This window comes from Coffea arabica, chromosome 3e, assembly GCF_036785885.1.
Source record: "Coffea arabica cultivar ET-39 chromosome 3e, Coffea Arabica ET-39 HiFi, whole genome shotgun sequence".
Taxonomy (NCBI): domain Eukaryota; kingdom Viridiplantae; phylum Streptophyta; class Magnoliopsida; order Gentianales; family Rubiaceae; genus Coffea; species Coffea arabica.
In genome coordinates this window covers 5,158,994-5,186,265 of record NC_092315.1, presented here as the reverse complement: position 1 = coordinate 5,186,265, position 27,272 = coordinate 5,158,994, and the positions used below count along the sequence as shown (strand labels likewise).

General features: G+C 36.6%; 3 protein-coding genes and 1 pseudogene across 9 annotated transcripts; 2 read left to right on the top strand and 2 right to left on the bottom strand.

Annotated features, from left to right (window-relative positions):
* The first annotated feature begins 603 nt into the window (after positions 1–603).
* LOC113736199 (uncharacterized) lies at positions 604–10,962 on the top strand. Of its 4 annotated transcripts, none has more exons than XM_027263050.2 (10): positions 604–740; positions 1,954–3,545; positions 3,643–3,780; positions 7,778–7,849; positions 8,501–8,542; positions 8,617–8,706; positions 9,131–9,238; positions 9,323–9,415; positions 9,516–9,595; positions 9,719–10,962. In XM_027263050.2, exons 2-10 carry the CDS (start codon positions 2,013–2,015, stop codon positions 10,530–10,532), a joined length of 2,970 nt encoding a protein of 989 aa, XP_027118851.2. In that variant the 5' UTR covers positions 604–740; positions 1,954–2,012; the 3' UTR covers positions 10,533–10,962. The 4 variants fall into 4 exon arrangements, with proteins under 4 accessions (XP_027118851.2, XP_071940637.1, XP_027118852.2 ...); XM_072084536.1 differs by having other exon boundaries at positions 612–740; positions 1,964–3,545; XM_027263051.2 differs by having other exon boundaries at positions 628–775.
* Positions 10,963–12,093: 1,131 nt separating this feature from the next.
* LOC113736534 (large ribosomal subunit protein bL28c) lies at positions 12,094–14,712 on the top strand. The gene is made up of 2 exons (XM_027263558.2): positions 12,094–12,488; positions 14,376–14,712. Exons 1-2 carry the CDS (start codon positions 12,260–12,262, stop codon positions 14,606–14,608), a joined length of 462 nt encoding a protein of 153 aa, XP_027119359.2. The 5' UTR covers positions 12,094–12,259; the 3' UTR covers positions 14,609–14,712.
* A 455-nt stretch (positions 14,713–15,167) lies between these two features.
* LOC113737933 (uncharacterized) lies at positions 15,168–20,736 on the bottom strand (annotated as a pseudogene).
* A 107-nt stretch (positions 20,737–20,843) lies between these two features.
* On the bottom strand, positions 20,844–26,320 carry LOC113736230 (protein NPGR2). Of its 4 annotated transcripts, none has more exons than XM_072084534.1 (6): positions 26,184–26,320; positions 25,002–25,276; positions 24,076–24,328; positions 22,478–23,694; positions 21,891–22,044; positions 20,844–21,478 (listed from the first exon to the last, which is right to left on the bottom strand). In XM_072084534.1, the coding sequence occupies exons 2-6, from the start codon at positions 25,254–25,256 to the stop codon at positions 21,162–21,164; spliced, it is 2,196 nt and encodes a 731-aa protein (XP_071940635.1). In that variant the 5' UTR covers positions 25,257–25,276; positions 26,184–26,320; the 3' UTR covers positions 20,844–21,161. The 4 variants fall into 4 exon arrangements, with proteins under 4 accessions (XP_071940635.1, XP_027118908.1, XP_027118909.1 ...); XM_027263107.2 differs by lacking the exon at positions 26,184–26,320 and adding an exon at positions 25,915–26,151; XM_027263108.2 differs by lacking the exon at positions 26,184–26,320 and adding an exon at positions 25,586–25,868.
* Between the last annotated feature and the right edge of the window lie 952 nt (positions 26,321–27,272).

The following is a 27,272-nucleotide window of genomic DNA, read 5'->3' as shown; positions in this document are numbered from 1 at the left end:
TAACTCACAATATTAGAGTTAATAGATTACGATATGTATGACGTATAAAACTATGGATTAATCTTTCCTACACTGACAGTGTATACACTATCAACGTTGGATGATTGACAACTATGCAAAATTTGAATTTGAAATTCAACTTTTGTACACATGTCATGAATCCAACGATGATAGTGTATACACCGTCAGTGTAGGAAAGATTTACTCTAAAACTATAATAAACAGTTTGTTTGGATTGTAAGTTATTTGAGATATTTTTACTGTAACACTTTTTGTGATGTGATGTATGTAAGATGAAAAGGTAATTGGAAATGTAAAAAGGTGTATTGGAAATTGTAATGATGATGTAAGCAAATATATTTAGGGAAATAAAGAGCAATCCAAACAATGTGATCATAAAACCATCATTTTTTTTACCACAATTGCACTCGACTTCCTTTTGCAAGCCAATTTTAATTCAAGAATAAGATCTTATATTATAGTAGTACAACTGTTCATCAATCTAATCTTTAAAAAAAAAAAATGTTCATCAATTTAATATATATTGAATCTCAAAACTTTCCCCTAAAGCAAAACTATCATAATAAGGGTAGAAAGGTCATTTAACAGGCTATAATATCTTCAGCTGTCGTCTAGGTTTTATGCCACCGGTTCTCCCTCAATTAAACTGTCGCTGCCCCGAACATTACAGTCGTCTCATTTTATCAATTCTTTCTATCATCTTCTCCGGCGTGTCTCCGGTGAGTTCTCCGTCCTCTGCAATTCCCTCCAGCAGGTTTTGTTGATTTCCCTCTTTATTATATCCTTTAATTGTTCTTGTTCGCAAATGCACACTGGTTAGTTGCTTAGTATTCAGATTACAAATGCTTATTGATTTTATTCTTTAATTCATTTAATTTAAACATTTGGAAGTTTATTTACTAACTTTTTCTTGCTATTGCAATTCTTGGAAAATTAAAATTAAAAAAAAAAAAAAGGAAAGAGGGAAGCAAAAGTATACCTTTATTAAGATTTTCGGTTGGCATAGATAAATTTACAGTTCATGTCTTGGAGTGAAGTGTAGGGGTTGGAGGGCAAGATTTGAGGGATATTTAGTGGGCCCACTTGATGAATTGGGAAACTCTTGTGGGTTTGAAGTTAGAATTTAACTAGGGATGAAAAGTTTTAACTTTTATGAGGAAAACAAGAATTAATATTTGGTGTTTTGCATTGTTTATTCTTGTTTTGCAATTAATGTATGAGGTGTAATTGGAAATGTTTTATATTGGATTGACTGCGGTGAAAAGGTGTTTCTGTGGCTGTATCGATATGTTCTAATCGAGTTTTGTCGTACTTGTGAAAAGAATTGAAGGCGAAATAAAGGATCAAAATTAATTGGTTAATAGTAAGGACGAGAGCAGGGAGGGTGGTTGTATTTTTGCTTTACTTTTGTTTAGAATTTTGACCTTTGGTTGTTAGTGTATTTCTTGTTGATTGTGGATTTCTGTTGATGGATAAATGCATGTAATGGATAATTCAACTGTTTTAGGTGCTGCCATTTGGGCAGCTTTCATAAATTTTGAGTCCTTATAGTTGCAATGTACATTCCAACCTATGCTTCATTTTGACATGGGGAAGATGACATCTGCATACAATAGTAGTTGGCCTGCAAATTGTCTTGGTTTCCCACTTGGATTTTGCTTGTTGTTTGCTGATGAGATAATGTGGTCTTTAGTCGTTAGATGTTGAGCAATAGTTTGATTTTTGACTTTGTTTGCCATCACACAAGGCCTTATGCATGTGCTTATATGGGTATATGTAGTGACTTCTTTGTACCAGACAGTGAACTTGTGCTTTTCTTGAGGAATTCTAGATAGTTGACTTATCTATGGTAGGTTTTATATTGATCTCTTTAGGTTTTGAGGTAGTCAAGTTTTCGATGGGTATTGTGTTTGAAGCTGTTTGTTGCTTTAGGTTCTTTCAGCATGCTGGAAGATTGGAACTCTCTTGTTTGAAAAGTAATAGTGGGAAGCATGAGCAGATCCAGTCACCATAAAGAGAAGCATCGAAATAATAAAGAGCTATCCCTGGTTTCTTGCGACGAGGGCACTTCAGCTCGGACGAGACCTTTGAGCTTTGAAGACATAATGCTTAGAAGGAAAAACAAGAAAACAGGGGGAATTCAATCTGCTCTTGGAGAACGTAATGGCAAACACAATATGGAGAATGTTTCTGATGGTCCAAAAAGTGATGGAGACGGACAACATTGTTCTATTCATGGTGGTTTTATATCTATTTCAGAGGATTCTGTGAGGATCCATGCTCGGAGAAAAGAAGATAATACATATTCAACAAAGGACAGATCTGGAGAAAGCCGAGAGCGGGGCGCCAAATTGAGCTCAGTAATAACAACTTTAGGTTGTAATGATGCCAGTGGAGGCAAATCTGATAGACATACTTACAATAGCAAGAGAAGTGATCGTTCTAATAAAGATTCTAAAAATGGATCTGGTGAGAGACATTCAAGGGATTTGAGCAGAAAGGAGAGGTCTGGAGAAAAGGTTTTTGGGTTATCTGTAACAGAGAGGGAACACAGAAAAGCTATAGATAATGACCACAAACAGGTTTACGGCAGGAGCAGAGATGTTGACCAAACGAGGCATGATTATAAAAATGAACCACAGAAGAGACATTCAAGAGCTTTGACTGGGAGAGATAAATATGCCGAAGAAAGTAGAGTAATACCAGAGAAGCAAAGCAGAAGGAAACATCAAGATGAAGACAAGGAGAGAACTGGAGACCAGGATGCTCCAAGAAAACATGATAAGCGTAAATCAAAGAATTCAGAATTTTCCAAAATGAAGGAAAAAGAGCCATCAAGAAGCTATTATGAAGACTTGAGGCCCAAAAGGAAAAGGTCTGTGAGCAGAGAGCGTGATCAAGAAAGAAGTAGGAGGTCTTCTTCAGTTTCACCAACGGCCCACAGGTGGAAGTTGGTGGATGACCAGGACTACTCTTATAAAGATAAATCTCAAAGATCACATGTCGATACTGAGAGGAAGAGGGTATCAACTGATGGTCCTAATAGTAATCACAGGCGCTATTCTGGATCTTCAAGTGGGCTTGGTGGCTATTCACCAAGAAAGAGAAAAACTGATGCTGCAGCAAAGACTCCTTCCCCAACTACTCGCTCTCCAGAGCGCAAAACTGCTGGCTGGGACCATCAACCTGTAGGAAAGGAAAGTGACACTAGCAGTTCTCTTGCCTCTAATGTGCAGTTCTCAAGCCAAATTGCATCAGAGAATGGACCCAAGCCTTTGAGCGTGATTCCTACTATTTCAGCTGCAATAAAGCCTGTTGGTATTTCTCAATATACTTCATTTTCTCAGATACATGCCATTGACTCCATCCAGTTAACACAAGCAACACGGCCAATGAGGAGGCTTTATGTGGAGAATTTACCGCCTACAGCTTCTGAGAAAGCTGTTGTGGAATGTATTAATGATTTCCTGCTGTCTTCGGGTGTTAACCATATTAAAGGAACTTCTCCGTGCATCAGTTGTATGGTAGGCATTTAGCTACTTTTCTTAAACTAGAAATCTTTTGGTTGTCATGCATGTTAATGTACCAGATTAAACTTGCTCTGCTGTATCTGTACTGCAGATACACAAGGAGAAGGGTCAAGCTCTTCTTGAATTTTTGACACCAGAAGATGCTTCAGCTGCACTTTTCTTTGATGGCAGATCCTTCTTTGGGTCTGTTCTTAAAATCAGACGGCCCAAGGATTTTGTTGAAGTGACTGTAAGAACAATGAATCCATTAAGCTTTATGCTATTGGCATTCAATTACCCTTTTTGAGCCTTGCTTCTTTCTATGGCAGTTATATAACTAAATCCGTGTAGGGATTGATGATATGCTTCACCTTATCGCGTATTGATTAAGATGTGGACTTCTTGGTTTTTCTTCAATCTGTCTTTTCAGTATTTTTTCTTGTCTGGATGTATGATTTGGTCTTCCTAAATTTGCCTTCTAATGCAATATTTGAGTGCTTGTAAGTGGGAATTATTTTTGATTTTCCTTATCAGTCCTCAATTTTGTACATAGAGAATTTTATATCTAAGATTGGTTTGTCATACTTTTTCCTAGTGCTGTCTGGCTGTTGTTCATTTTTTTTGGTAGAACTAAGACTAGGAGATGTAACGTGATGGAGGATCCGAGGAGGAGAGAGGGTAAGTGTTCGTGTCATTTGCATCAAAATTTAGTATCTGCTACAAACAAAATTAGGTTAGAGAAACAGTTTCTTCTATGGATTCCTTCAAGAAGCTCAGTTTTGCTGCATCTTTAGTTTCTGGCTTCATTATTGCTATTTTTCTGGTTGGGGGCAGGGGTTGCAGAAAGAGGAGGAGCTAGTTGGCACCACATGTTTCAATGGTGGGGAGTACAGCTCCTACTTGGAGGAACCATAAGAACATGTTGGTAGATTTTTCGGTCATTCTTTGGAATTAAGAAATTAATTGGTTCAGATGTTAATAAGACTCCTAATAAAAATGGCCTTCATTTATTTTAAGTTTTCTATTAATTGTGGACCTGCTATTTGTTAATGATCATTGCTGCTTGGTATCTAGATGCCTCGAATTTCTTGAGCTCAAACATTCCCTTGCTCTATGGCTGCATGGTTTAAGGGATAGATGTTCAAAGCAGCTTGAATGTAATGCTGGAAGAATAAATATTTAAATTCTTACGAGTGGGGGTTGGGCTTGTGGTCTTTAATTGGACTTTCAATGTATAATATTTCTATTCATGTGAAAAAAGTGGTAAGCAAAACTGTAACTTTCTTAATATTTCATGATTTGGTATTATTTATTTTTGTGTGGATGCCCCTTTAAAAACTCAAGTAGATGTGTGCAGAAGTGGTACTTGTCATCCAAGAAAAAAAAGAGCTTTTTGGCATCTTGTTTGAACTGATTACACTCAAAGATGGTTGGGAATCTTATTATGTTGTGTCTCTTGATGAATAAGTAATTATTGGTTGATTTTGGTTTTTACTTGTTTGGAGAATGTTGTGTGATTTGACTGTTTATTTTGTTAAACCAAGCACAAGCTTTTCATTCTTTGGCCAGTTTTTAGTGTTTACTGTTGCATTTTTTATTGCTTTAGCTGGGAAGCTAAATTATTATAGATGGCGGTTTTGGGATGTGAAGCAAATACCTTACAAGGCATCTTAATTACTATATTGTAATGGTATATAAGGTTAGATTATCCACTCTTCCTGCTATATGAATTTAGTTCCTTGAGCAGTCTATAAATTTTTTAGGCAAAATTTCAGGTATTCCCCCCGAGCTGTCTGATAATTGCAGACAATATGCTTCATCCTTCAAAAATTACACATACCTCCCTTATTGAGTTGGTTTAGGTAGCAAAATGGTCATGTCAGCCCACGAATAACACGTTTATACAAAACTACCCTTATGGTTAATAAAAATTGGTTGCTTTGACCAATCACCACCATCCACCACTTAGCTATTCCTCATGCCTTATAGAAAACCAAGAACCTTCTACACTACCATCCCTTGTTCTTCTCCAAAAAAGCCTGTCTAGCACTTCCACCATCCCTTATGCCTCTCCAAAGAGCCTATCAAGAACCTCCACCACCACCATTCCCAACCCCTTTGCTTCTGAACTGGTAGTATTCTGTCAAAGCCTTCACAATTAGCATAGCATTCTAATTGAGTTTCAATACCATCCTATCCGAAGGAAAACCTCAAAATTTGTTGTAATGCCCATATGCCGAAAACGTAATTACCTTAAATCCAACTGAAGGCCAATCTCTTAATTTAGGGTTAAATGCAAAAAGTCCCTTGTGATTGAGCAAATGTACCAGTTAACGACTTATGGTTTGGAAACCCACATTTTAACACTCCATGGTTTGAACCAAAGTGAACTGTTATGTTTTCTGTTACATTAAACACTCGTAAAGATTAAATTAGACATTTGTTTATTTAGACACACCAAATTGTTTAAAAAAAATGTCTCTCCAAAGCCAAACCGTGGCCTCTTATCAGGCCTTAGTCCTCTGCTTCCTTCTTAGGCACTACCTCCTCTTCAACATCGTCTCTCCTTTTTGCTTTGGAATAATAAACTAATCCAATTACTCCTACAATTTCTTTTCCTTTCAATCTAACATCGACAACAAATTGCCCACAAAACAGAAATAATAATGTGGACATCAAACCAGAGAATAATAGCTGTCCAAGGTTCACTCTACATCTGTACCCTCATACAGTTGGCCTTAGTGTGATAGCCACAATAGCAATTGAAAAATTGCAGCTCATCCTCTACAAAGAAAATATTAAGTTTTCAATTGAAACCACCTCTAGTAAAACCGAATTACCCCATTCTTCCTTGTCTCCCTCTTTCAGCGCTGATTTCTCCATTGCCACTATCTAAGCGCCTTCCGTCTGCACTACCACTTGGTCTAAGCCTCCACTTTGAACCTGATGAGACGAGAGGGAGGAGGAGGAGATTAGGGGGGCGGTGGAGGAACTGTTAGGATTTGGAGAAGATAAAAGAGAAGTGGTGAAGAGGATGATGACAAAGGGCGGAGAGTGGTAGGAAGAAAGGCAAAGAGGTGCTAGAAAGCAAAAGGAGCTTCCTGGATAAGATGGAAGAAAGTGTAATTTGCACTTTGACCCCATTTCTTGTTTGCAATATCATTTTAACATCATTCTAAAGAGCAGTTTAATAATTACATCATTATTTTAAATAGCTTGACTATTCTCTTTGACTGTTAAAATTAACTGGAAAATTAACGTTTTCAATTTAGTTAAAACCATAGGGGGTTAAAGTGAGGTTTACAAACCATAGGTAGCTAAAGTGTACATTTGCTTAACCACAAGGAGCTTTTTTGTGCATATAATCCATTAATTTATTATCAACTACTCCAGTCAAACTCAGCATCCTCCTCCTTTTCCTTATCTACCAAAAGAGTTATATATCGTCCCGGTGAACTATGCATTTATTGCAGAAATTGAGAGGCAGAGAAAATAGGAGAAGGGAGGAGGTAAAGGGCCATTGGGCTCATGGCTTTGGGGAGGAACTGGAAGGTATTTGTTTAGAAAAATGATGAACAAGAGGGTAAGCAAGAAAGAGTTGGTAAGGAGGGAAACCGTGGTTTTAGTATTTCTTTGTTAAGTTTTTCTTTGTAGTTTTTTCTTCATTTCATATAAAGAGGCATAATTATTGGTGATTGATTAAGTCATGATTATTGTAAACATTTTGCAGTACCAAGGGGAGGTATGTCTAAGTTTTGAAAAGGGATACAGTCTGATATTATCAGGTACTTTACGGGAGGTTTCTAGAATTATGGTTTCTAGAATTAAGTAATTGTTCAATCAGTATTTGGAGTTTTGTGTCTTTCCTGAGCATTGTGTCTAACTTTGCCTCTGTTTTCGGCACTAGCCCAAATAGGTTAAGGTTTCCTGATCCGGATTATGTATTGGCTCTTAAGTAAGAGGTCTGTGATTCTTAAATGTGGACTGGAAATTGTTGTGATGTTTGATTGTACAAGTGATTTATTCGCGTATATGAAGTCTGTGCAACAGGTTCCCTGTATTCGTAAATACTGTTTCATAGTTTTTCTTTGGGCAACTCAATCAAGGCTTTTGTGCTTGATTAGCATATGAAGTCTCCAAGTTGTTTATCATGCAACAGTTGTTTTTTGTCTGAAATTCTGTTTCTGAGGTACATTGTGGTTACTATTTATGTAGCAGGTTTTCAGACAGTTGCTATTTTCGTGCAGACTGGTGTTGATGACAAATCAGTAGATGCAACTACTTCAATAAGTGACGATGTCGAGGACTCAAGCCATAAGGTATGCATTTTAAGGATGAGGAGTGTTATAACTTTGTTTAACTTTGTCTGTTCTTCTGCATCCTCGTTCATGATGCTCTAGTCAAGCATGTAGTGACTTTATATTTTGATTCCTTTTTAACATGAATAATCTGCTCATCATTTGAATGGTAATTCATTTTTGTTAATCCTAAACTGTTTGTCTATGACATGTTTGATTCCTTAATCCTAAGGCTGTGAATATTTTTGGGCTACAATCCTTATATAGTGTGACTTACTGTCTTAAATTTATACCTCAAACAGGCTTTTTCTTTCAGAAGTGATTTCATTGTGATTTGTAGTTCTTTTTTTATTTCTTTTTTTTTTCTGCATGCGATACCGGTTTATTTCTTTCTTTTTTTCTGCATGCGATACCAGTTTATTATGTTTTTTGTACTTGATCAATTATAAATTGGGATATGAACATACTTCCTGTATCAATGTGATAAGGGCCTTTTATGTATATCTTCATGTGTCATCCAATTTGTATGGCATCTGCTCCTCCTGCTCACCTTGTTATCTTTCATTTGTTACAAAATATTTATGGATATCCTTTTTTTTTTTTTGGTTCTTCAAATTTTATGTTTGTGAAGGCATGTTTTCTTATGCTAACGGATTTCTCGAATTCTTTTAGATTTTTATTGGTGGAATATCAAAGGTTATCTCAGCTGAAATGGTAAGATGATTGACAAATGTCACTTTTTATTGTTGCCATCTTTCTTGTGCTTAAAGTTCCTGTACTGCTTTCAGCTTATGGAGATTGTTGAGGCTTTTGGATCTCTAAAGGCATTTCACTTTGAGCATAATGTGGAAGGTGTTGGACAATGTGCTTTTCTTGAGGTACCACCTATTTTCATTAGTTTCCTAATTGATCAAATTCTTCTGAATCATAAGAAAATTACTTTTTTTTTATAATTATTCTAAATTTCAATCCACTAGTTTGGTTTTAATAAAGAAAGAAGCAGTAAGTTTTTGGTGTGGGCGTTTAATTCTATAAAACTTCTGACAGTGCTGGTTGCGTTTGGATGATGAAATTATGGATCTTTAATCTTATCCTTTTTGACATGAATATTTTTTATGGTAACTTGTAAAAATACATTTTTTGTCACTGGGTGATTGAAAATTCTCCTGCCATATTATATGAAATCTATTTCTCATGCTGCATTATATTCCTTGACCTTCTGTGATTTATGTCCTTTTAAATTTAGCCAAATATGTCTGTTGCTTCTCATTCAAGAATCTAAAACTGGTCTGGACTGTTCAGTATGTTGATCATCTGGTAACTCAAAAAGCGTGTGCTGGTCTTAATGGTATGAAGTTGGGAGGACAAGTGCTCACTGTGGTACAAGCTACTCCAGATACTCCAACATTGGTTGTTATCTCTGATTTCCTTATTTCTCGTCTTAATTTTAGTCTGTTGTAGTCCTATGCTTAACCTTGTTATGCTAATTTTTAGGGAAATGCTAATCAGTTGCCACTCTATGGGATCCCTGAGCATGCAAAGCCACTTCTGAAGAAACCCACTGGAGTTTTGAAGCTAAAAAATGTGGTATGGTTAATAAGCATTCTTTTGTTGCTTTTCTTTCTTGTCAGTTGTTATGGAATCAGTATCATAATAAAATTTATTTCCCAATGCATCTCATGTACAGTTGGATCCAGTAGGACCCTTATCATTGTCTGAAGCCGAACTGGAAGAGATATTGGAAGACATAAGACTGGAGTGTGCCAGGTTGATGATAATATAAGTTCATAACTGAATTATTCTAGTCTGCACTTGCTTCCAATCTCCTTGCCGGCCTTTTAAATGTAATGTGTGTCTAAATGCACCTCTATGTGTCATCCAATACTGCAGGTTTGGTACTGTCAAAGCCATCAATGTTGTCAAGCACATTGATAATTATACTACTGGTGCAGCATTTACAGCAGTGGATGGGAGTGGTTCTGCTATGGATTACAAGGACAATTCAGAAGAAGCAAGTGGAGAGAGTATCACTGATAAAGTGTTAGCAAATAATATCACGTCAAAGCCCCCTAAAAGCTGCATAGAATCTGTGAGTGCTGATGAAACTGTTAATGGTGATGCCATCTCTGCTGAAAACATCCATTTTAGCAATTTAAAAGAACCTGGTGATACTAGCAACATCAATTTCCATGATGGCCATTCTCATTACAAACCTGTCGGCGATATATTGAATGATGAGAGTCATGAACGAATTATTAACGATGGCAATCGGACTGATACTGGCTCAGCCCGCCAGGAGATTCTGGATATCAGTTCTACAGAATGCACTAGAAACCTGAACACCTCAACAAACCAGTTGATGAGCAATGACAGCATTTCTGATGCTACAGTTGGGGCCTGTGAGATGAAAAATGAAGTGCGTGTCATGGAGAAATCATTTTTGGACAATGTTGGAAGATCGAGTGCCTCAGAACCAGACTCCTGTGGGAAAATGGGATCGGACATTCTTGAGAAAGGTGAAAACAAGGAAGAGATGCCCAATGTTTCTGATTGTTTTGAGGCTGGTTGTGTTCTAGTGGAGTTTAAAAGAATTGAAGCTTCTAGCATGGCTGCACATTGTCTGCATGGACGACTTTTTGATGACCGTATTGTGACTGTGGAGTATGTCGATCCTGATCTTTACCACAAGAGATTTCCTAAATGAGTAGGCTTGCATGTTATCATCGGATGACCGGATCTGTTTTTTGTTCTTTGTAACTCTTTTTGTATGCAAATTTGGTGGTAAACCATGGAGTAAGTCTTGCACAGCCTCTGGGATTTTGGTCTTTCCAGCTTTAGTCTGTATCGCTGTCTTCTTCTCATGCCTCTCATGTAAAGTTACCCAGAAAAAAAAAACAAAAAAAGAGTGTAATGGGGCTTGAAGCATGCAGCTAAAGATCGCCCTCATGACCCTTGCCCTTCCCTTTGTAGATTGGAGCTATTTAGCATGCCATTCCATTCCATTCCATTTTGAGCAGAATGGAAGTAATGTTGTAGGTCACCAGTGCTCAACTGAGGGGAAATACATGTAATAGGATTACTGATTCAAGTTTATCGAACGGTATATAGGTTCCTGTTATATTTCGTTTGGCTTACCATCTGTTCTTTTGTACTTAGGTTCTTTGGTGAAGTTTGGTAGTGATGCAAGTCGGCTAAAGGATTATATTATGCAACTCTAGTAGACCGAGACCATTACCCCTCACCAGAAAAAGGGTGTCTTTTTTCTCTGAACATGGGCATAAATTTCAGACACACACACACACACAAAAATACGTGCATATTCACACATTAATACCATCGTTGCACGTATATGTGGTGTTTACCCATGGAGTTCATCACATTTTCCAATTCTCATCTCTACTGCTCAGTCTGGAAAAATTTTCGTTCGGATTAACTGTTTATAGGGGGTGTTTTTGAAATATTTTACTATAGCACTGCAGGTGAAAACTTTTTACTGTAGATGAAGTTATTTTTTTGAGGTTATTTTTGGTATTTTTAAGATTGTTTTTATTTGTGTATTACTGTGATATTGTACCTAACAAAACTTATTTTTCAAAAAATGATGAATTCAAACGGAGCCGTATCACTGCAGTGAAGAGATGGTTCCCAACCTGAGTCTCATGTATCATAACAGATTAATCATCCCAGGGCCTCAGATCAAAAATTCAGCAAACATTAATACAAAAATCAGGTGAATTCAACGGCCTGTTGTGACTTTCAGACAATATTATATTCCTATTCATCCAAAGATGCCAGCAAATTAAGGAAAATAAGGTACTCCAAGGAACAAGATTTCATAATATGTTCTCTTTTTTTTTTTTTTCCACTAGCAAATTGGAGCAAAAAGGAGCAATAATATGACAGCCAAACATAGAAATGTAAGCAAGTAATAAGGTGGAATTGGATTTACACAAAAATAGATAATTGAGGCAATTTTTGAATTAAGCATTTGTGAGAATAGATCCTTACTCATAAATCCATATGCCACTTTTGAAGCAAATTTTGTTAAGGAATCTAATTATATTCTCAATGCTTTTTTTTTTTTTTTTGAATTTTAGTCATTTGCCCAGTCTTTGAAAAAGAATTATTTTAAAAGAAATATTTTTAATTCCCTTTTTTTTTTGGGGCTATCAGAAAATACTCGAGGGTCTATATCACATTCACCAATAATTGAAGTCTGAATTGTAAATACCTTGTTTACAAAACCAGAGGCCAGAAAACAAAAAGTTGCAGTACCCAAACAAAACACCCACAAATGACTAACATTATCCTCCCAGTAAAATAGCAGTAATAGCAAAGCAGAGAGTTTCTTGCAGCATAAAAGTATATTCAAGAATCAGAGAAGAGTGGAAGATAAACTCAGAGATACAGAGTTTCAAGAATCCCCCAAAAATGGCTACAACTATTACAGCAACGATAGGAGGACTGGCAGTGGGCTCACAGGCAGTCATGGCTGCAAATAGGCCACTCCTCAAGGCTTCCATGAAAGCAGTGGGTTCAGAGCTGGGCTTTGTAACTTCCCAGTTGAATGGCATCAAGATTTCTTGCGATCCCAATCAGTTTAAGCTGCCTTCAACAGCCCTTTCTGTTCCTTTTAGGCCTTCTCTTCAGCCTGTGGCAAGTAAATTTCACGCTTCCTCTTGTGGCTCTTGTGTCTTTTAAGCATTTTTTCTTGTGGATTATTGTTTTTATTTTCGTTTTTCCTCTTTTTACATTTTTGGGTATTTGCTTGATTTCTGCTGTTGGGCTCTTGTTAATTTTTTGTGTCATTTTTTGATCAATAATTGCTTGTTTGCTTAGTGCTTAGGTTAATGTTCTATGTGGTAAGGTAGGTTTGGGGGAATGTAGAAGATTTACTTCGTAATTATAGCCCCTGTTAAGATAATATTAAATATGGAACCTTTTTGGTAAAATTTATATTAGAAGGAAAGCTTAAACATGCTTATATTGTAGTACTGGACAATTGCAGTAGTATGACTACTAGTTTTTTTTTGCATTTAGACTACTGCGATGTAAATTGGAGAATGTTTTGCTGTATATCTATCTGTTTGATAGATGGGGTGAAGACGACAAATATCCTCTGTCCTTGACTGCGGATGGTGTATGTAAATTATTAGGATGGTTGACATTGTTCAGAATTGTTGATACAAGTTTTTTGTGAGACGAATACTATTTGATGATACAAGAAGCTTCAGTTAACGAGTGCTTCATGAGAGAAGTGCAATATTATGAGCAATTTGGGATTATATGTGGTTTAGATATCACGGAAGATTCTGGTTGGGTTGATGCAAAAACTCTTCTTCATTTCAGAGTTTAAGCTTTAAATGTAAAAGACAGTTGGGGAAGGTGATTCAGGTGGGTTTAGGAGGGGAATTCCTAGCGGGTTTAACATTCAAAAGTGAACAAATTAGTGTTAGGAGTTACGAGAGTGATTCACATGAGCGTGACAAAGAAGCAAAACTGCTTGTGAAAATGACTGGTGAATATTGTTCGTTGTCTTTGGATAACCACATTCTGCATTGGCATGTTTGACTCGACTATTTGGGCTAAGTTTTGTATTTTCAGAGAGCCAATGATTTGATGATATGCAATCAAGGAATCCATGTGCATTGTACATCAGATTATTTTAACTTACGCTAATAGTACAAACACAGGAGACTAATCTCTGCAAACTTTTTTGCATCAATGAATTAAACTATGGATGCTGAACTTCTAAGTAGCTTTTTTAGAGGACCTTGTTGCCAACAACTGTCACTCAAATGTGCATTATGCGACCATTAATTTGTGGAAACAGGGTGGTTGATGTTTGTCATAAGGAGAAGCATTTGCCTTCTAATTGAAGAAGGAAATTTTAACAGTCTGTGGAGATATTATAATATCCATGATCATAAAATCTGCGGAAACTGAGGTGTATGGTAGCTTGTATCTAGTTTTGTGGGAAACCAAGTGGTTAGGGAGATGCTGAATTCTTTATCTTGTCAGTTCTTTTGGATTTTATGTTAGCATCATTTTGCTGTCGTGTTAAGATGTAAATTATATGAATATGGAGATTAAACTTGTCAAGGAATCAAGATGCTTGTTTAGCTTGTAGTACCTAGTTGGCTAGTAGCTTTATGGATGATTACTCTATACAATCAAGACTTAAGCTTTCTCTATGCTCATCTTCTTTAGCGTTCGGCTTCATGATGCTTGCATAATATTGTTAAATAGCAGAAGAAACTCAGTTCAGGGAGTTAGATTAATATACTTGAACAGCATTAGTCAACACATATTGCTTGATTGCACTATCCTTTTGCTAATTCTAGTGAAAATGCAAGGAAACAAAATGGTCCAGACTCCTGTTATTCCTGTCTATACAAATAAGTTCTTGGGGTCACTGCTATATATGACACTGCATGCTTCATTTGTTTTAATTATTACTTAGAGAATTCTGGACTCTTGCCTGAAAGGTTCGTGCATAGCTTCCTCAAAAAAAAAGTTGAAATGTTGGTATTTATTGTATTTGCAGAGAGAGTGTGTCCCTTAACAGGAAAGAAATCCAACAAGGCAAACAAGGTATCTCATTCAAACCACAAGACAAAGAGATTACAGTTCGTGAATCTGCAGTACAAAAGAGTTTGGTGGGAGGCTGGGAAACGCTATGTTAAACTTCGCTTGTCAACTAAAGCTATGAAGACAATAGAGAAAAATGGATTGGATGCTGTTGCCAAGAAGGCGGGGATCAATCTTAGCAAGGAATAAGGTTAAAACAGGATTGTAATGTTGTCCTAGCATTTTCAGTGCTAAACATTGATATTCCGTGAAGCAGTGGAAAATCCAATCCAACTTATTGCATTTTTTTGACATGTTTTGCTTCCCCACATGACCAAAGAAAATGTTTGCCAAATTTGGAGAGTGCAGTATGGCTCATGACAAAAGTCGATACAAGTTTTAGATCCTGTGTCTGCCCTGCGGATGCTCACGCAATAAATTTCAGGCCAACTTGTATTTTCATTACTTTCAATTGGTAAAATCAGCCTACGGTGCACATACTTCAGCTTGAGAATTGGTTATTTCACTCTTGAGTTGGACTTGAAGCTCTTCGCATGAAACTGCAAGATAGAAGAGGACCTTCTGCCCAATAATTTTCCGAATTACATCCACAACCTTGGTTTTGAGCCCTTCTCAAGAGTCAAGAATGTGCCTTTTGCCTCCACCATGCAATGTTGAGAAGATATTAGAGCCTCGTGCTAGAGTCATGAGGTGCATGAGGTCAAGGCAAATTAGCAGAGGTTGTTTGGTTCCCTTCTTGGCCGCTGAAGCCACATTCAACCTATCTTACAATGACTAATTTCTATTCTACACAAAACCGTACATTCAATAGTTTGAGAATTGAAGCATTAACTCATTAAAAGAACTCCCTGCAAGTGAGTTTGTCATTTCACGAACAGCCACTGAAGTACATTGATGAAAACAGAAAATCCCTTGCCATCTTTCCCCGAATTGGAATAATTGAAGCTTCATTTTGGAAATGATGATGCCAATATTTCAGAGTTTGCTGAAAATAAAAAAAAAACCAAGAAGGTATGTGTCGTGACCAAAAGGCATTCTTCCAATTCAGAAGGATATATATGAAGCTTAAAGACACCAAAATAGAAGAAACTTACAATAAAGCATCCCTCCCATAACGTACATAATCTTGGCTGGAGTAGTAGTCAGCAATTAGCCTGTATATATATGATGGCTTATGCCCTCCTCTGAAATCAAGATATGATCATTAGAGTGCATCAGTTAGATCATTTGATTAAAAGATGGGTGACAAGAAGCTAATAAAGGGTAAAACTTGTTATAGGTTTTCCAAACTAGAATCAGATGTCAAAGTTTGTATGTATCAGGTCTGATCAGTTCAGCAAGGACTAGATGAACTGAAACATGGTAAAGCATGGCAGGCTTACATGTCAGTAATAACTAGACTGACAAGTTCTGGCGGCACATAATCGAACACAGGATTGGCCACATGAACGAGAGGAGCACCATCTACGCTTCCAAAATCCATGCAATCGGAGAACTTTCCCAACTCCAGCAGTTCTGATGGCGATCTCATGTCGTTTAATGATACCTCAGGATTTTCCGGATACAGTGGGCACTACTGCAATGATGTGACAAAAGATGGTCTACACTAAGCAGGTCTTTCAGAAAAGCACACACAAAACGTAGCTATGGAGCTGAAATTGAACAAGGGATTCTCCGTAACGGCATCCACAATGTTATTACATCTCGTGGAGTGTAATCCACATGTCACATCAGTATTTCACTTTTTCCTCTTTTATTACACTTTCACTCACAATGAATTACACTCCATAAGGTGTAATAGCATAGATCCACAATTAAATCAAATATTTATTTCAATAATGCATAACTCATATCCCATAAATAAATAAAGTAATTTTTAAAAATAATTTTGTTATTTTTAAAAAATAAAGTACTAACTTTCATTAAATTTTTTACCTTTTGAATTTTTTATTTTCTAAAAATGATATTATTAATTTTTAAGTTTGAATAATATATCTTTTTCTATGAACGTTGCTGGCAAATTTACCGTTAGAGCTAAAATTGGATATGAACGTTGTTGGTTAGAATTATTTTAAAAATGATTATGAGTCCCACGGCATCATGAATTACACGCATAATGGATATTATGCGTGTAATCTCCATGGCACGGTGTTATGGGGAGCCATTATACCCCCTATTGCACTGCGCTGTGGATGCTCTAATAGATACTTCATAAAAGATCACAATGAGCAAGGTTTTATGGGAAAAAAATTGGCAAATTGTTCTCATTGATTACGGAGATCTAATGATCAAGAAGTTTGGAAGCACCACACTAATGCTTTTGCATGATGTACCTTGTGAATGCCAGCAACGACAACAACTGGAACAGCAAACTTCTGAGCAGCAAGTGCGACCATATCCATGCCAACAGGAGCAATGACACCGCCATTGGCCATCACCGCATGAACTCCAACTATAACCTTCATAAAACTAGTGGTTAAGAGTATATAATGCCACACGACTATTATCTACACTAAAACTTAAAAGAAATGACAACCCAAAAGTTACCATGTTTACACAAGAAATCATTGCAAAAACTGCAGCATCTGCAATTACTGTAGTTTTTAAACCTCTTCCAACAAGCTCTTGTGCAAGAGCATGGCCATGGCACCTGATGCATAACATATGCACATAATGTTATGAAGATTAAGAGTATCATCCATTGTCTGCCACTTTACAGATAAGATGAGCTTAAAATTCACAGACCTTGGGGCACCTTCAGCTACAAAAACATGAAATGAACGTTTTTTGTCCTTCGCAGCAAGTAAGAATTCCAATACAGTTCTAGACCAACCCAGGGTCAATATCGTTTCACTGGAATCAGAGGAAATGGTTAAAAACTAATGCTCCTAATTCACAATATATGAAAAAAAAAAAAATTTCTTTATGGGACCGAATTTCTAGACATGTATCTGCCTACAAAATTTAGAAGATTTGAAACATTCTCAACCATGGTTCAAAGTCGTGGTCGCGGTTGCGGCTCAGACCGTTCTATATCGGTCTCGGTATATTGGTCGTGGTCTCGGCGAGACGCAAAATTTTAAAATATTTAATATTTTAAAAATTACAAAAAATATGATAAATAAAAATAATTTAAAAATAGCAAAAAATAAATAAAATTTTGAGTTGACTCGAGATGAGTCGGGACGACTCGGCCGTTTTTATCTGTCGCAGAGACGTCTCGAACGAGTTCTCGGCGATTCGTTATCTCGTCCCGGTATTGGATCGGAAAGCTCCGTTCTAGTGATGACTCGGCCGAGTCTTTGAACCATGTTCTCAACTCAGTTCAAACCTGTGTTTTCAAACTCGGACCGGACCGGCCGGTCCGACCGGTTAAACCGGAAACCGGTCGAGTGTCCGGTCCGAGTTGCTCATCAAAACCGGAAGATTCAAAACCCGGTCAACTACGGTCAAAGCCCGGGTTTGACCGGATTTGACCGGTACAGAACCGGAAAAACCGGTCCAACAGGAGCTTTTGTAAAAAAAGTTCAAACTTTTTTAATATTATATTTTAGCCCCCTAAATTGTGAAAACTTATTAATATACCTCAAATATTTCATACTTTATAAATATTGTCCTAAAATTTGATGTTATTTTTCAATTAAATCCATAATTTTAATTTTAAACTTGTTAATGTTTATTAAATAATATAAATTGTTACTTGATTGTTCTAATTTCTTTGTATTTTCTTGTTAAATATATTTGAAACATCAAATATATATGAATATACCTTTATTAATATCAATATGTTATTGGATATTTTATATACAATAATTTAATTTTTAAATAATTTTTATTTATGACGTCATCCGGTTCGACCCCTATCGACCCCCGGTCGAACCCATTGACCCCTGACCCCTGACCTCGGCCGAGTCGATATCCGGTCCGGTTCTGAAAACATAGGTTCAAACTGCTGAAATTACTAATAATTCAAGAAACATTTCCTTCATCAAGTTGGCAAACATACTCTGGTTAGGAAGTTTCTTATCCATGATCGGTAGCAGAATCGCCTAGTTCATGTAAAAATGTAATCTAGCAAGATGATAGATGCTTTCGACATACAAATCCTAAACCCTATCTACAATGGAAAAGAAACGCCATAACTTTCCTATGATCATTTATGACATTCATGAATCCAAGAAGGATCAGTTTGTTAGTCAGCCCCAGATATAAGCAACAGAAAGAAAGAGCTTGGAATTTCATTGACTTGGCAATTCTTAAGAACTAGAATTTTGTCACCTCACATTGATGTTCCGGGACGATTACTAAACAGGAACGAATAACATACGCAAAGATAAGTAGAGCAGAACAAGCAAAGCAAATCAACATATCAACTTGAGCAAAGATTCAACGATAACTACTTGTGATGAATATGCTCAACTGCCTGTTCTGCAATTAGTTCATAACAGATATTAATATCTTCGATTAACATATTAATTGCCTCAATGACATCATGCTTTAGCTTCCTGCTCCTTCCAAATATATAAACTGAGATGAAAAACAGGAAAAAAAAAAAGGGATTATTATGTGTAATCCAAATCAAGTTTCCTACACTTGATAAAAAACACTCAAATGTAAAGGGTTGCAAGCCTAACATTTGGATTTTTCCTCGGCAGATGAAAAGGTATGAAGCATGTGCAGTAATGGAGGGCGTATAATTTCAGCAACATATGGAGCAGTATTGTCTCTGAGCCAAGTGATTTCCTCCTCATTATCCCCAGCTTCATCACTTGATGGGGATAAATCCTCCTCTCTAATAATATGAAGGACGCGTCTAATAACATTCCCAACAGAAAGTTCTGCAATTCAATTCAAAGTTCTTAAAACATGATACTTGCCGCGGGGCAAACACAAAAGTTTGACTTCTAACCAGCAAACCAGAAATTGCACAAATTCACATTGAAAATTCTGTATACTTCTGAAATTGAAGAAGAAAAGAGGTACTGAGCGATTAGGTGGTCAACGAGCAAGGCACTTGAAAGGAAAGGATCGAAAATCCAATTTTGAGGTTGATTTCTATGTTTACAAAATGTTTCCAGTTTTACACAGCAAGCAGAACGTTACACGTCTTATATATCTGCCTTCTAACAGGGTACGATACAGAGGCTGGAGATCCCTTTTCAAACGCTTGCAAACTTCTAAAGAAAAGCAACTAATCTACAAGCAGAAGTCCCAGATGCAATACTAGCCAAAGAAATGAATTTTCAACAAGCATTCTGCAACAATGACATGTTACTAATAAAAATCAATGAAGCAAAAGTTACCAACGAGTAACAACAATCCATCACTAAATTCAGTTCTTTGTGTCCAATTAAATTACATTCATTTGAACATTTCCTACGCAACAATCAACCAAAAACTATTATTGGTAACTATAGTTCAACGCTAATTTAGTGCTGTCACGTTGAGTTCAACTGAATTCTTGCTTACATATCCAATCAACCACTAAGAAGAAGCTCATTTACGACAGAAGCTAGCAAGAGGCTCACCAACAGGGTTTGCAGCAATCAACTTCTCCCCTACATCCCTCACAGCGTTAATCAATGCTGCAGCCTTATTTGTAGGAGGAAGTTTTTGTACAGAAATCACAGACCTCAGCAGCTCTGCAGTCTGCAAAGGAGTTTCCAGTGATCCCTTCACCTTTCTGCCAACGTATTAACATTAAAACCAAAACGAAAGACAGCCCATTAATCAATCCATCACTAACAGGCAAAGAATTCAAAAAAAAAATGGCAAAAACTATAAAACAGAGGAAGCTTCAGAATATTTTTCTACTACTCGCCGTTTTTTAAGCTTGTCAATCAACTCATTCACAAGCCCCTGCATGTCCGGCATTCTCTAGCCTAATTCAAGATACCATAAATTTTAATTTTCAAAAAATATAAAAATGATAAATATCAATTATTACACCTAAAGCTTGATTTCAGGTTTTTCTCAAAAAGGATTGTCATGTTTGAAAATTGATCATTGCAAGAAATCATTCAGCAATTTTTTTAAATAAAGAAGAGGCTTCTTTTCTTAATAATTTTATATGATCATAAAGTACTAGAACAGACATTTTCTTCTGTGTTTTTCTCTTACCTTTATGCAAAACCAGAAACTGTATGAAGGTTTTGAACAATGAGATGTGGAAATTGTATAAGGCTCTCTATAGTGTTTTAGAACTATTAGAAGTATTCTCTTTTAATATGGTATTTTTCGTTTTCTTTTCTTGTATCGAAATATAAGGACTCAATTGGTAAGTTGCCAAAAAGAAGAAAAGTAAAAAAAAAATGTCAATTGCAAGTATTAACTTTATTTAAGTATACTGTCTGCAAGGAAATAATTAAATGTTACTCCCAAAAACAATGAAACTATAGAAGGAATGAGAATTTGCTAGGGGCTATTTCCTTTACTTTAGCAAGTTGCTAGTAAAGAGAATATATTCAAGTGCTAGTACCAAGAACAAAATTTCATCTTGAATCCATAACAAAAACAAAATTAAAGTCAGCGAAGAAAAACGAAAAAGCAAAAGCAAAGAAATTCACCGACAACAAAATTATGTACACTACAAAGTGTTTGAAGTGGTTACACCAAAATGTGATCTTGATTACACATTCTCCAGAAGTTTATACACCTGTAAATCGATGGCATGCCAATCTTCTCTCTGCCCTCAACTGGTGGTATGGTATATACACGTTTGAGATCAAGATTTTGATTGGTATCATCTGAAAGGTTCCACTGGTGCAGACTCCTGGAGAAGAGCAGCTGCCTCAAAACATTCAGCAGCTTCTAGTATTGACGTTCCAATTTCACTTTTGTAGAGCAGACCAAGGTTGTACCATGCAGAAGGGTTTGTTCTATCAAGGCGCAATGCATCAGAAAGAAAGCTCTTCACAACTGGCAGTGATTGGTTACTCAGTTGTCGTAAAACAGTTGCAACAGATATCAAACTCGGAACATGGTCTGGTTCGATGTTCAATGCCGCCTCAAAAAATTTCAGGGCTTCATTCTTCATGCCCCTTGCTTCATAAAGTACACCTACAAAAGTCGCCATCATATTTAAATCTTTAACAGAATCTCAGTAATTGACTTAAAACCTAAAAAGAGTGAAAATGTCCTAGTAGAATTACATGCTTAACAGTTAGCACTACAGATTTATAATAGGCAATGATGATTTTGGCAGCTTAGAAGGGCAAAGATAGAGCAGCAGGAATTTCATTTCAAACTTTGAATTCCATGAGGATTATTCTTTGATGCAAATAGCTAGCCGAGTGGATGATTTCTTCATCTGGCTAATATGCTTAGGAAGTTTCAAAAGTTAGAAGCAAAATCATGGTCACTTCATGCAGTTTGTGTGGTTAATTGAGCACTTGTAGGCGGAGAATGATCCAAATTTGAAGATGATTTATGGCACAGATTTTAAGTTGGGAACTGAAGGAGGCATTCATACCTGTTGAGTGCAGTCTAGAAGCAGAATGAGGATTAATAGCCTCCGACTTCACAAGACAAGCCTCAGCATCCCGCCACTGTGACAAGCTTGTGTATACGTTTGCAAGGTCATGCCATGTCTCCAATTCTAAACTTCTGTTAATGTTCCTCCTGTTCTGTGAATCAAAAAATAAAAAATAAAAAGAATTAAAGGAATTTTGAGACGGTAATGCAGCAGAAGCATACTGCACTAGTGCTTCCTCCCCCTCAATCATGTCTTCCCCCAAAGCACGATGCGTAACAGTAGTACAAAAATGTAAATATAGTGAGGGAGATTATCTTAGCCCCTCAAGCTACATCGGTTCATGCATTTGATTTTCTTTACCCTGTGTTGATCTCTAATGTATACGCTACATGTGTTCATCATTTTCACAAAAACAAACTCAAAATAGAGACACAAGGTGAAAGGCCAGAAAATCATTTCACAAGAAAAGTACCAAAAAGAAATTTCAGGAATATGTTGAGACCTTCCTCAGAAACGTCATGAGCTCTTACCAAGAAGGAAATCATTTTAAAGCAGATGTAAGTTGTGAATTGTGAAGCACATACCCTCAAGAGCTTCTTATGGACACCAAAACTTTTTTTCTGAACTTGAAGAACAGCAAGAAGATGAGTATATGTCGCAATGGCATCCTTCAGACGACCCTGCGCAATCTGCAGTTTAGCCTTGGTTCTTAGCAATTCTCCCTGATCCCACTTTCCTGTCTCATCTAAAGCAGCATTTATTATGCTTTCAGCATCTCCATACCTTTTCTGAGCAGACAGTATGCGGGCTAGAAGAATCCATCCCTTTAGACCAGATCCTGCCTCAATTTTCAATACTTTCTTCGCATAATAAAGAGCGGCCCCCAATTTTCTCTGTTCAGCATTTTCAAGACTAAGATAATAAAGCACATTAGGATTAGTGTCATCTGTCAGTCTTTGGGCAGTTTCAAGTGCCTCAATTGCTTCAGACTGTCTGGAGATTTTCTGAGAATCTGAGCAAACCTTTTTTGATTGAGCCGAGAGTGAAACTCCAATTAAGTAATGAGCAATGCTTGCCAAATGGTCACATCTTCCCTGAAACTTGGAAACCACTTTGTGAGCATATGCTTCACCTTCTTCAAGATATTCAGAATTCTCTCCACAGATCTTTGATGCAAGTAAGAGCTCAAATATGCAATTATGGTTCTCTTTGTTATTCAGTATGTTCCTTAATAAGTTTAAAGCCACCAAGCTTTCCCCTTCCCCACAATAGCAGAGTGCTAGAGTAGTATATTTTTCTCTGTCTTCAATTATTCCAGGAGGCAACTCCTCAATCTGGTGTGCAGCAGTACTAAATTCATCCGCGATCGATAATGCAAAACACAGATGATCAATAACTGATGGATCCCATCCAATTCTCTTCGTAACAAACTTTCTTAGCAGAATTAATAGGAGGAGTACAGCCTCTTCAATATTGTTTCGTGGAATGAATGACCCCTCTGTCTGGGAGCGGAGATTTGGAGGGGCTGCATCAGTGCCGCTATAGAGAAGAAAGGTTGCAAACTCCTTTTCTAATTTGGTTCTGGTTTCCATGTCAAGATTCCACTGATACAGAAGAGCACGCCTATATGATAAAATTGCTTCTTGAGGAACATCGGCAAGTTTCCACAACTCTGGAAGCAACTCAACAGCCTTGTTTAATGTATCCAATAATTTACAGTCAGAAACAAAACTTTCAGGCAGGCCTTCCGGGGCTGCAGCTTCAACAGTGTCCAAAATTATTTTACATGATTGAGCAGCTTCTGCGACATTACATGGACAGAAATACAGCTGCTTCAGTTCAAAGAGATCCAACTAAACAGATAGATATAATGAAACGAACAAAGAAAGAGTATGCTCAAAGATATAATGAAACGAACAAAGAAAGAGTGTGCTCAAAACCTATTGTAACTCCCGAAATACGGGTTATACCCAAATTCATCCAAACCTAAATTCAATTCAGCCTGTTCAGATAATATGACAGGTAAAAGTACACATGGTTTCTAGTACAATCATTCTGCAGCATATGGGATTTAATTGACTTCATAAGTATGCATAGACATAATGGTCAAAATCTTCTGATGGAATGGAATGAACTGATAAAAAGGTTGGATACTTCACACAAATAAAGCTAGAGGGAGTACCTGTGAATCTTCTGAGGGCCAGAAGTGATTTTGCTTTCATAAAAATTGCCTCAATGAGCAAACTTACAGCATGCATCGACATAGGTGGACCTGGATCACTTTGTGAAAGACGTCTGGGGAGCTCACATCTTCTAGCAATTGAAAGTTTTATCTTGGGAGTCACAGCAGCAATGTCTATGCCTTCAAAAACATGAAGAGCAGCCTCTAAGTTTCCTTTTTGAAACTCAAGTCGCCCCAATAAAGCTCTCGCTTCCTGCAGATTTGAGAAGTTTTCAAATCTTGCCACTATAATATGAAGGCAACTGAACCTAAAGTAGAACACATTACACATACAAAAAACGCTTTTAAGACAAACCACATAATATGATACTTATTATCATTACAGTAGTGTCATTAAACATGCGGAATCAGTTAGAAGTCTCAGTTTTTCTCAAGTTGAGATAGAAGGTCAGAAAAACTCTGAAAAACTAAAATAGAAGTTGATTTCAGTAGTGAGAAGTTTTTCTCAAGAACTTCTATACTACAACAACTCAAGACAGTACCGAGGGTGGCAAATCATCATTTACCTTGACCCCCATTTAGAACAGGCTTTGACTGTTTAAGGATATGATCATCATCCACTTTCTATAGTGCTGAATGTCCAGTCCAAAATGAATTCTCTGTATTTTATAAGCATGAAAGATAACTCTCGTGTTTTGGAAGTCTATCAAATTCAGCAATATTTTTTAATTGTCAATAAAACGGCAATTGTTGAATAAATTTCAGAAGTTATATTTAGAATAAACAACTAATTTACCTCTGCTGAAGTGATTGCAATCGCAACAACTTTTCTTATTAAAGCAGAATAAGAAGCAGTTGATCTTGAGTTATGATGCATAACTAATGCTTTATGTCAATAAAATATGCAACAAGCCAACTTCACCAACCTCATAATTCAAATAGCCACTCTCACGTAGTGAAGATTCGGCTTCTTCAATGTTGCTAGTATCAACCTTTGTATCAGCTTCACCAGTTCGAGAAGAAAATCCGCTTGCTGAGTAGTCCCTGGTTGCCAAAGACTCTGATGAAGGAATTATTTCATCAACTCTTAGCTGCTCCCCAGAACAAATGCATTTCATCATCTTCCGCAATCTCCCACTAAATCTACTTTTTCTTTTGTGAAGCCAGTATTTAATTCTCATTCCGCCTCACTGCAGACTTTCTGATCACCACGGAATCACAGGGTAGTTATTAGTGAATACCCAAACTAATGATAAGATGGTGGCGTTGAAAGGAAAAAGGAAATAGTTTGTGAAAATCTTTTGATAGTGAACTAAGTGCCGAATTCCTAAATTTCCAATAGAGCAAGAAGCTTTTGATCAAATCCCTGCCTTGTCGCTTCCACATGAGACCCTAAACTCATGTATGAAGTCTTTAATGCAATCAGAACTACAAAATTTCTCTGAAGAACACAATTTAATAAGTATAATGAACAAAAAGAACGATTCTACACATATATCTATACACTGACCTCAAGGTCGCCTAATAACATCAAAACCAGCGTTGAGATAGAAAATTTTTAAACCGAAAGTTTCGTAGTACCTCAATACCCATATATTATCCCAGTTTAGAAATCTGATATTATATCCAAGTATAAACTTAAAAGCTCAGAATTTCCAGAATAATTCAGCAAAACCCAGATGCATTCATCAGGAGAGATAGCAAAATGACCAAAGAAACCAACTTTATCAGTTAAAAGTTCAAGAAAAGCAGTCCACTCATAGTACCACAGCGAAGAAACACTTGATAGTAAAACAGAACAGAATTCCACATTACAGTTTAAGAAAAAAAAAAAGTTACCTTTTTTATTGTAAAAGTCATTGACTGAGCCCACAAAACATCAAATACACGACAACCCATTTTCTTTCACCCAAAAGGGTGCTTGAATTTGTGGACTAATTACCAAGAATCCAAAGTTTACTTAAAGATGATCTTTTGAGCTTTTCTGCATTTTTCTTTTTCCTTGTTTCGAAATTATTTTCTTTGGCTTTTAGTGGTGCTGTTTGGGGAAGTGTTGAAGTGAACATTCATATGTCAGAAAGTTGCTGGGGCTGCATTAATTTTGGTACCTGGCAGTACGACACCTGAACTGAATCTTCCTCACCACGGGTGTGAACAAAAATCGGATTTAGGTAATAACTGTATAAGACTAAGATATATTAATTTTATTAATTCTAGATTATTAAAGTATGTTAAACCTATTAGTTTATTGGATGGTCGTTTGAAGGAATGATGACGCCCTACATTAATTGTTGAATTTGGATGCCATGTTGCCATAGTCAACTGCATGCTTGCTTGACTGCTTGATTGCCAGCTTAAAAGGCTAGGCCAGGGCCTCCATGATGGAGTTGATCCATTTTATATCATCCGAGCGAGTGGATTGAAAGACTGTTTGTTTGTTGGATTTTGCACAAAGATTCTTACTTTTATCCTTGATACATTTTTTAATCAATTTTTTATGTCACGTACATTAATTTACGAGTCAATACACTACTTTTTTTAATAAAAATTTTAAGAAATAACAATTCAAATGAACTCTAAACATACTCTTTTTTTTTTTGTTCCAGCACTTGCATTCGTATGGGCTTTTTTAGATTATAACCACGTGTTCCATCAATTTTTTTAGATTCGTTATCACCTTTTGTATCTAATATATATATTACATTGCAAAAGAGTAATATAATAATTAATTCAAAATAAGTTACAAGAACCATATGTTAGTCATCTTTTCCTTCTTAAACAGAATTTGATTTAATAAGCTACAAGAACCATATGTTATTTCATATTTTCAACCGAATTTGATTTAATTCAAACAATAATACATGCTACGAGAAGGAATAAGTTGAGAGAAAATGGTAAAACTCAACAGGAACTTGCTTGGATGATTGTGCTTGCATTTGGCAGGCAGTCGACCATGTTTCAGCTAAGTTTAAACTATTGGGCTGGACTGAAAGTAAGAATGCCCAAATTGATTTCTTAACCATTGGGCCTGGGGAAAGATAAAATGGGATGAATTGAATTGGCTCCATCGACTTGGAATAATTAACTCCATTTGTTTCGGAGAAAATAAGAGGTACTGTTTTGGCTTTTAGATTATTTTTTGGTGATGCGGATCCGAGCCATTTAAGACTCGAATCGACACACCAAATCAGGGGATA